The sequence below is a fragment of the Paramisgurnus dabryanus genome, chromosome 6 (genome assembly GCF_030506205.2).
Source record: "Paramisgurnus dabryanus chromosome 6, PD_genome_1.1, whole genome shotgun sequence".
Taxonomy (NCBI): domain Eukaryota; kingdom Metazoa; phylum Chordata; class Actinopteri; order Cypriniformes; family Cobitidae; genus Paramisgurnus; species Paramisgurnus dabryanus.
Genome location: NC_133342.1, coordinates 38,763,635 through 38,773,927, shown reverse-complemented (window position 1 = coordinate 38,773,927; position 10,293 = coordinate 38,763,635). Strand labels below are relative to the sequence as shown.

Genomic DNA, 10,293 nt, shown 5'->3' with positions numbered 1-10,293 from the left:
TCTAACCTCACTAAATCATTGGGGCTGCATGTCTCAAACTTTCCTTCTCTCAATCTCATCATTATCCCGAAAACCACCCTGTTCCAGAAATATCCTGATATTCCACAGAGCTAGGAGACCATCTGTCTTCACTTTCATCTGCCAAAAGATCCATTGAACTAAATACTTCCTCAGACCATTTTTTGCAGTTTTTTAAAAAAAGTTGAGCTGGCTTGTCTTGGCACATTTTACATGGTTTGAGGTTATTTCGAATATTAGAGGACTATAAATGTGTTATGATTGGTTCACGGTTAATGGGTGTGAAGACCTCTTTTCTCAGGTTGTCATTTGCTGAAAACCCCATAAATAATTCTTTCTTTAATGTGCAATATTTTCTCATGGGTTGCTTTCTAGTGTCAAAACTCCTTAAAAACATTTACTAGATGCGTGAGAGAAAATTTTGGGTCAATAGATGTATGTCCTTATTACACACTTCAGTGCAATTCAGTGCATTTTTATTGATCTATCTCCATTCAATTCATTTGCAAATCTGCAAAAATCAAACTGTTAAATGTTTTTTTTTTAAATATACCATTTACAAAGGTCCTAATATGTCACTGTAATAAAATTGGTGCTAAATAGCACTAAAAGCTCTAATCATAAGGGAACCATTTTTACTGCTATAGTGCCTATGAAGAACCATGATGGGTGATATAGCACCACTTATGGTTCTACACAGGTGCTATATGGCACTTAAAATGGTTCCTCTATGATTGTTAGCCAGTGAACCACTTTTGGTGCTATTTAGCGCCATTTGTTTTTAGAGTGCATTATTAGGTACATTTATGTAGGCTATACATTTGGTACCAATATGCACCTCTCAATGGGGCGGTTTCCTGGACAAGGCTTATCCTTATCCCAGACAAAAATACATGAGCGGTCTTAATTTATTAACACCTACATATATCAGTACCATTGTTTTGTCACTGGATATTAGGAACATTACTGGTGTGCATTACTATGAAACCTCACAAGATTTCCAGGCAGTGCAATAGAAAGTGATTGTTTATTGACATTGGTTAACAGTGTAGATACAGAGCTCAGCCTGAGGGAGGCGCTAACAATGACCTCGATACACAATTTAAACCATTTTCACACATTTCTCCCTTATTTACTTTCACAGAGACAGGTTACAGTGTAAAAAGACATAAGCAGGCTAGTGTACGTGAGGTGAAAGCAGGAGCCAATTCTATCTGCCTTCCCAGTATGCCGTGATTCGGATGTTTGTAATAAAGGCAGTATGATCCAGACCTTTCTCTTTATTTCTGTCACCTTGTGTCATAAATGCAGAAAAGACCTTCATCAAAAGCTTTCCTCTTCATACCAAACATATATGCATAGTAATATACATTTCATATACATATACTCATATTTAAACTATGACTTTGTAAATAGTAATATGAAGAAATGTATAACAAAGGAACTGTTGGCTCTTGATTCATAGTTTTAAAATTTAGATTTTACACAGACTGTTTCATTAAATATGTACATATTCGCTATACATTAATTGAATACAGGTCATTAAGACAAATATGCATTTTCTCTACAATTCTAAGCAGAGCAAAAGATTCAATTGCAAAAAAAGAAAACAGTTTGAGCTGCAATTGATTTTCTTTTAGCAGAATTACACCTTTAAGATGAACCAATTGTTTTTTAAATAATTCACCCTAAAAAGAAAACGTACTTCTCTATTTACTGATGTTAATCCAAACCTGTAAGACTTTTTCTTCTGTTGAACATAAAATGTGATATTAAAGGGGTCATAGCGTAAAAATCTGACTTCTTCAATGTTTAAGTGCTATAACTGAGTCCCCAGTGCTTCTTTAGTTTTGGTAAACCATTCTCTGTAAGCATGTAAAAAATAGGTCATTGAAATGTGGCTCCCCTTGTGATGTCAGAAGGGGATAATACTTAATCTTCACTATCCAACCACAGCACTGACATTTAGTGCAGAGAGAGATAGAAAAAAATTGACAGCACAATTGAGTTTCAATTGCAACAAACCACTATAATTGCGATCAGTGTTTGCATTTCATCAGCTCATTTGCATTTTAAAGGACACACCCCATTCGACACATTTTTGCTCACACATATAAAGTGGAAATTTTAACATGTTATAATAAATTATCTATGGGATATTTTGAGCTAAAACTTCACATATGTACTCTGGGGACACCAAAGATTTATTTTACATCTTTAAAAAGTCTTGTGACAAGCCCCCTTTAAGCAAAATGTTGCTTATTTCTAAATAGTGAAAGTAAAAGGGGACAGACACTGTTGAGCTCCAAAAATATGAATATGAAGCATAAACTGTTTACTCAGATGAAAACCGCTTCAGTAAGCTCAATTATAGTAATGTGCAGCATTTTATTGACAGTAATGTTATAATGGTGTTATAATGGGGGAAACAGTCATTTGTTTGATTACTTGTACTGAAAAAAGCAATGCCGTTAGTAGTGCCGTTAATTTATAACGCCATTATTCCCATGACTGGAAATGGAAATATGTAATGTTTCTATCTATGGATTTTAGTAATAGAAGGCAAATGAACTTCCCGACCAACTGCTTTTATATTCCACAGAAGAAAGTCATAAAGGTTTGGGATTCAGAAATGCATGCATTATGTCATGTTAAGACAATTCTTGCAATCTTTATGTATAATGCACATTCACGCCATCCTAAAATGTAAACAAACATTTCACCAGTGAAATCTAGCTATCAATAGACACTCTGATACAATTTCCTTTGTGTATAAATAAATGAGTGAGGTGCACTATTTGGTCTGCAATTTCTTAAAATCCCTCATCACAGTCATAAAGAAAAAAATGTAAGAACATTTAAAAGCTAAATCGACTCTTATGGTGTTCACACTGACTGCAATTAGCAGCAACTGATGTGACCCAGTTGGATACTGCTGTCTAATGGGGTGTACACACCAAATGCGAATTCAACGATTTGCACGAGTAGATTACATAAAAAGTCAATCTAAAAACGGCAAAAGAGGCAAACTGGCGTGGGGCATTGCAAATGACGTAAATTGGGAAAGCGCTGTTACCAAAAAACACGAGTTTTCAGGACAAACACACAATACGAATACGAATTAAACGATTTGCGTGAGTAGATTGCGTGAGAAAGACCCGAAGCAGGGTGACTCAAGCAGGGTGATGCAAATGACGCAAATTGGGCGCTGCGATTGCCGCGAAAACACTTTATGGGGCGTACACATCAAATGTGATTTCAAAGATTTGCGTGAGTAGATTACATACAAAGTCAATATAAAGGCAGCAAAAGATGCAAACTCACGTGCAGTGTTTCAAATGATGCAAATTGGGCAGCGCGATTGCCAAGAAAACACGTTATGGGGCGTAAACACCAAACGCGAATTAAATGATTCGCACAAGTAGATTACATAGAAAGTCAATTTAAATACTGCAAAAGACGCAAACTCATGTGCAGTGTTTCAAATGATGCAAATTGGGCAGCGCGATTGCCAGGAAAACACGTTATGGGGCGTAAACACCAAACGCGAATTAAACGATTCACGCAAGTAGATTACATAGAAAGTCAATTTAAATACTGCAAAAGACGCAAACTTGTGCGGGGCGATGCGAATGAGGCAAATTGGCCGCCGCATTTGCCACGAAAGCACGCGTTATGGGGCAAAAACACCAAATGCGAATTAAACGATTTGCATTAGTAGATTACATAGAAAGTCAATGAAAAGACCCGAAGCAGGGTGACTCAAGCAGGGTGATGCGAATGAGGCAAATTGGGCGCCGTGATTGCCACGAAAACACGCGTTATGTAGCAAACAAACTAAATGCGAATTTAATAATTTGCGTTGAGTAGATTACATAGAAAGTCAATCTAAAGACTGCAATAGACGCGAACTCACGCGAGGTGACGCAAATGACGCAAATTGGGTGCCGCATTTGCCACAAAAACACGTGTTATGGGGCAAACACACCAGATGCAAATTCAACGATTTGCGTGAATAATAGGGATGGCACGAGTACTCGATTGCTCGAGTACTCGAACGTGGCATCGATGTTCGTTCACGAAAACGATGATCATGTGGGTTTATTTATTTATTTATTGTGGATATGGCGGCATTTGGATGTCTGGTTAGCATTACAAGCGCATGTGGTAGTAAAGACTGGGTCTGGAGATGCGTGTTTGACGTCGTGTTGAGCTACGCAGACCGGAGTATGACATCAGTTACATTACCATGTCTGATTCAAAAACAAACAGATAATTCAAAAGTTCAATGGGTTATGATCTCATATTTAATCATCAAATGTCAAGAGATACCAGAGAGCCATACGAGCATTAACATTACATCTTGACTGAGGTAAGAGGACGACACGACACAGCTAAACGCTTAAATGATAGCAAAACACTTAAAGCTGCTTAATGTTATGAAGCTTGAACTTTGACTGGATCTGTTTAAAAGTGTGCTGTTTATGATGCACATCCACAAAGGGAGTAAAACTTTCTTTTTTTTAGATAACTTAGTTGAAAACTTAGTTGAAGTCTTGCATTTTATGCAGATAGATGCACGTTGTACATTTATGTTGTATAAAGGCTTAATATTATGTAGTGCGTCATATAGAAAGCGCTTCGGTTTGTGTTTATTAACCCTTTAGTTTCACTTCATCAAGCAGCTTTTCCTGTTAGAGGTTTCTGTTAAAAATATTTAATTCTTTAAAAATCTAGTATGTGTTCATTGTTCTGTCATAGTTTCTTGGAAATTAAGTTTTATTTGAGTGTTTTTAATAAAAATATTTTCATTTTCACCATGATGTGTCTGCCCCGCCCATTTGATTGCCCCGCCCCCAGTTAATCGATTACTCGTTCTTCAGACCTATGGATTAATCGAAATGAAAAAAAATGACATAAATGCACATTCCTAGTGAGTAGATTACATAGTAAGTCAATCTAAAGTGGCAAAAGACACAAACTCGCGTGGGCCGATGCGAATGAGGCAAATTGGGTGCCACATTTGCCACAAAAACATGCTTTATGGGGTAAACACACCAAGCGCGAATTCAACGATTTGCGTGAGTAGATTACATACAAAGTCAATCTAAAGCTGGCAAAAGTTACAAACTAGCGTGGGCCGATGCGAATGACGCAAATTGGGCGGCGCGATTGCCAAAAAAACCACACATTACGGGGCAAACGCGAATTCAACGATTTGTACGAGTAGATTACTTACAAATTCAATCTAAAGACGTTAATAGATGCGAATTGGCTGCGCGATTGCTGTGAAAACATGCACTATTCCCCCTCAAACGCGTTTTCTCAAGCGAAAAATTAGCATGACACAAAGTTAAATCCTGTGAGTAATCTGCTTTGGTGTGTACACAGCATAATAGAAATGGACGGTTTTGTTAGTGCGTCTGTCGTTTAAGTGACTTCATCATCAACTCTCGTTGAAAAAATGAAGGACCTGTAGTGGTTCTGATGCTGTAAATTGCTGTCAGTGTGAATGACTCTTTATATCATACCTTAATGTATTAATTCGACAAAGTGATAAATCTTGTCCTCCTCTCGCATCCCAACCTTGTAAATCATACAGATTTTTGTGTTAGTATATGTGTGTTGTAAAACATACAAAAATGTCAAAAATATCAACATGAAGCCTTAAACATCCTGCCACAGTTCCAGTGATCTATTTTCAAGAGCTTACATAAGAAAGAGATACAAAATGAATGTTTAAAAAAAATCCATTCACAGCATACTGATTAGTGCAAAACAAATAAAAGTGTAAAAGTGAGGTTTCGGCCTGCCGTATCTCCTTGTGTTACAGTCCTCCATTTACTCCTGCAAAGTGACTTGATTTCATGATGTCATTTCCTGTGATGATGGCGTCTTCGGTGTGTGCCGTGGTGCTCCGTGAGATTATGGCAACTCTATTGTTTTTTGTAGGTGTTTTTGGTATAACTTATTTTTTTTGTAAAACAGCAATAACAGAAATAGCGGCTGCCACGAGCGAGTCGAGAGACTCCAGCGGAAGTCGAGGCCCTGAGTGTTGAAGCAAATTGAAGGCTTCTCTTTCGCTATTGCATACAAAGCATCATTTGTACAAACCCGTTACGCGTCGTCCACCTGCGCAGGTGGCTTTTGCATGCAGTGCTGTTCAGAACGAGCCCAAGACACGAAGGAGACGCTAGCGGATAATTACATACGGTGAACACGGACGGGTCACCGGAATAAAGGTTTGAACGCGTGAACTCCTTATTCAAGGCCAAAAGTGCTGGTCTCTTCAACAGCGATTAAAAGTTTCTCATACAACATCGTGTAGGACGGATAGGGAGGAAGATCCAGACGATTGAAGCACGTGTGAGCCCTAAAAAGAGACACAGCACGTCAGCATGTCTCGCCTGGATTGATCTCGAGTCTGTACATTTACATTTTCCTGTTTTAGCTGTAATAAAACTAACAATATTTAGATTTGTAGTAAATCTTCCTGGTTTTATATTGTATATAAGTATAGTTTTTCAGGAAAAAATAAATATTTGGGTCTTTGTAGTCTCTGACAACCCTTTTTTTTGCTTTCATGAATTTCTTAACAATTCGTGATGGGTAAAACTTATTCTCACCCCTTCATATTAAATATATCATATTTTCAAACGATTTATATTTATGGTAAATATTCTTTATGCTTACATCTCTCAGGGACATTTATCTTGTATTTTATTGATAGTCATCACCTGTATGAATACTAAGGGAGTATATGTAACAAAGAAGAAGCTGTGACTGTACCTTGGCAGGGATGTGATCTTGCCCCACTTCTCGATGCAGAAGCGTCGCAGGCCGTTGCTCCCACGCAGGGCGGTGAAGCCCTCGTACGGTACGCTGGAGGTGCCCGTCACGAACTGCAGCAGTCGAAGTCTCTGTTCATTATTGAAGCGCTCTACGGCTCCCCAAAACCAGCGGATGACAATGTGCCCGTCATGATAACCTGACAGTGAACAGAGATTACATAGTTGTGTAAAATTCAAAGCCACAATGCTTCAGTCTTTTGTGTGAGGTTTTAGCACATGTTGATTGTATGTGGTTGATAGGGTGTTCAGGGTGGATGTATATTATCCAAAGGTGACAAAACCCAAGCCTACATGTGACCCTGGACCACAAAACCAGTCATAGGTTGCACGGGTATATTTATAGCAATAGCCAACAATATAATGTATAGGTAAAAATTTTTTATTTAAAGACCCCTGTCACTATTCTTTTAAATGTCTGGGGGGGCTGAAAATGTGATGTGCACCTTTAAATTAATATAACTCTGGAATACTTTGGTCTAGAAACAAAATCTTGGTCTCTTTCAAAGAAGACACATTAAAGATTTTCACTGAAGTGAATCAAATAAATAAATAAAAAGATATAGCTGCTTGAATTTATTTTAAAAAATTAAAATAATGCAATGAAGTATGTATTTTATATTTTAAAAAATTTAAATTTAAATGGTTTACACCCAAACTGCTAAAAGAAAGTCTTATCTAGTTGTGAACCAATTTTCAAGTTAAAATCACAAAAAATTAAATGAGGTTTGTGTCACACTTTTAGTGGTTTTACCAACAAAGGCCACTAGGTGTCAACGGTTAGCTGCATTATCACAAATTAATAAATTACTGTCACTGCATTATTATTAATACAAAAAGGTTTAAAATATAAAAACTACATTCTTAAAGCTTTCTTATAATATATAGCTTGTCAATATCAATTAGGTTTATAGGTTTTTTACATATAAATATTTAATAACATCCTGGGGCCCACATGTTGGCCCGCAACATTTTAGAAATGACTCTTCTTTTTGCAAAATGATGAACTATGAAAACTTCATTCTTAGAGCGTTCCAACGATATATAGTTTGTCAAGATAGGTGTACGTTTGGACTAAGAAATGTATGTTTTAAATATGTAATGCCAAACATTCCACCTTGTGGGACAGAGACAGGTAAAGGGTTAATGCCAAAAATTATTAAGATATTAAGTAAAGATTATGTTCCATTAAAAAAAATTGTAAATTTTCTACACTAAATATGTCAAAAATGTATTTATCGTTAGTAATATGTCTTGCTAAGGACTTTTTGGACAACTTTAAAATCGATTTTCTTATTTTTGAGATTTTTGCACCCCTCAGATTCCAAATTTTTAAATAGTTGTCAAATATTGACTTAACAAACCAGACACCAATGAAAAGCTTATTTATTTGGATGATGATGTATAAATCTCAATTTGTAAAAAATTTACCCATATGGTTTTGTGGTCCAGGGTCACTACAGATCAAAAGTTTTGAAACACTTGACTGAAATGTTAACAATGATCTTAAAATTCGTTGAATATAAAGTGTATGGTAGATAATTGAATATAACTCAATGTTTTCATCAGTTTTATGCACTGGATCAAAATTTGAACCCTGATTTCTTAGAAAATAGCAGCATACCTCTTCTCAACCAGTTTTACGGGCGGTTCACATTTCGCGTCTAAAACTGCGCGGAAAATGCAACCGTCGGTTGGTTCTTGTCACATTACATGCGTTGCACTTGCGTCAATCTGAAAAACGTGAATTTTTTTAACTCAATGCGGTGTGGACGCGCCTGGAAAAAATTAGCGCGTCGCACTGTGCGCGCTTCGTGACCGCATCATTTCCATGATGAACGCGCATACCATGCGCCTACATTTGAAATAACGAACATGAGACGCGAAATGTGAATCACCCCTTAAAGTCTAACATATCAAGTATTTGAATTTATTGAAGTTACTGTATAGTAGATATACTGTATATCCAATCCAGAAGGTCATCTGATTAAGAGAGAGATTTGTGTATATGTGTGCTGACCTCCTCTGTACTCGGTGTTGTTTCTCCAGTCATTTAAATCAATCTCTGCTGTTCCAGCAATGACCAGCTCCAGCTCTCTGGCATCAAACACTGACACCAGACGAGAGTCCACCACCTGAACACATACACAGGTTGGTCAAGTTACAGGAGATGATGCTCAATAAAAAGGCAGCGATAAAGAGAGAGTAAATGAGATGATAAACATGTTTACCTCATAAAAGCCTCTGACCATAGCTTGTGTCTGCTGGACCACACCTCTCTCCACCCTCCACTTCACCATACGCTCAATATATTCCTTCTTATTCTTCTCTGTTACCTGCACATGTGACCCACCCGACTTTAGCTCTCGCTCCGTCACCTGACACAGACATAAAAACAAAAACTGTTATTTTTCATTACCATCATCTACTACAGCAGTGTTTCCCAACCAGGGGGCCGGGGCCCACAGGGGGGCCTAAGCAGATTTCCAAGGGGCCTCAAGATGGCTTAAAAATATTAAAAATCTGTCTAGTCATTCCAAGTTTTATTTAATTTTATGTGGAAAAAATTTAGTAAGTGGGGGACTTCAAATATTGTTGTGGGCAACAAGGGGACCTTGAAGTGAAAAAGGTTGGGAACCACTGACCTACAGTAATGATTTACTATTCAGATTAGATTATAGACTGCATATGGATGCATCATGCATCATCATCATCACCCATGTAAAATCCCTAAATTGTGACTAAGAATGCACTGATACAAAATGTCTGTGCTGATACTCAATTATATTCAATTACTTAGAATGACATGTTCTGATACCGATAGATAGGCCTACTGATAGTTTTGCTGTTAACTCCTTGTTTTCTTCTCTACTTTACACTCTGTATAATAAAAGCATTTAGTTCTGTGAAAAAAGTCTAAACATCTCAATTTTAACATTTAGCTATTTATTTAGAAATGTTCATGCTTTTCAGGTCGGTCTGTAGTTTTCTGTAATTTTCAGGTACAGAAGCTAAATTAAATAATTTTAATTAAAGGGGACATTTCACAAGACTTTTTTAAGATTTCAAATAAATCTTTGGTGTCCCCAGAGTACATATGTGAAGTTTTAGCGCAAAATATCATATAGATAATTTATTATAACATGTTAAAATGACCACTTTGTAGGTGTGAGCAAATGTGTCCTTTAATATGCAAATGATGTGATCTCTGCACTAAATGGTAGTGCTGTGGATAGTGCAGATTAAGGGGTGGTATTATCCCCTTTTGACATCACAAGGGGAGTCAAATTTCAATAAGCTATTTTTTCCCATGCTTGCAGAGAATGGTTTACCAAAACTAAGTTACTGGGTTGTTGTTTTTCACATTTTATAGGTTGATACAAGCACTGAGACCCAATTATAACGCTTTAACATGAAAAAAGTCTGA

The 10,293-nt window shown here is 37.0% G+C and overlaps 1 protein-coding gene across 2 annotated transcripts in view; it reads right to left on the bottom strand.

Annotated features, from left to right (window-relative positions):
• Positions 1-1,021: 1,021 nt before the first annotated feature.
• hecw1b (HECT, C2 and WW domain containing E3 ubiquitin protein ligase 1b) overlaps positions 1,022-10,293 on the bottom strand; it is a 59,253-nt gene continuing 49,981 nt past the window's right edge. For both annotated transcript variants that reach the window (XM_065276689.2, XM_065276690.2), the window contains exons 25-28: positions 9,098-9,244; positions 8,887-9,001; positions 6,808-7,006; positions 1,022-6,391 (exon numbers count right to left, since the gene is read on the bottom strand). In XM_065276689.2, coding sequence (XP_065132761.1) covers positions 6,280-6,391; positions 6,808-7,006; positions 8,887-9,001; positions 9,098-9,244 — 573 coding nt within the window. In that variant the 3' untranslated portion in view covers positions 1,022-6,279. The remainder of the gene's footprint in view (positions 6,392-6,807; positions 7,007-8,886; positions 9,002-9,097; positions 9,245-10,293) is intronic.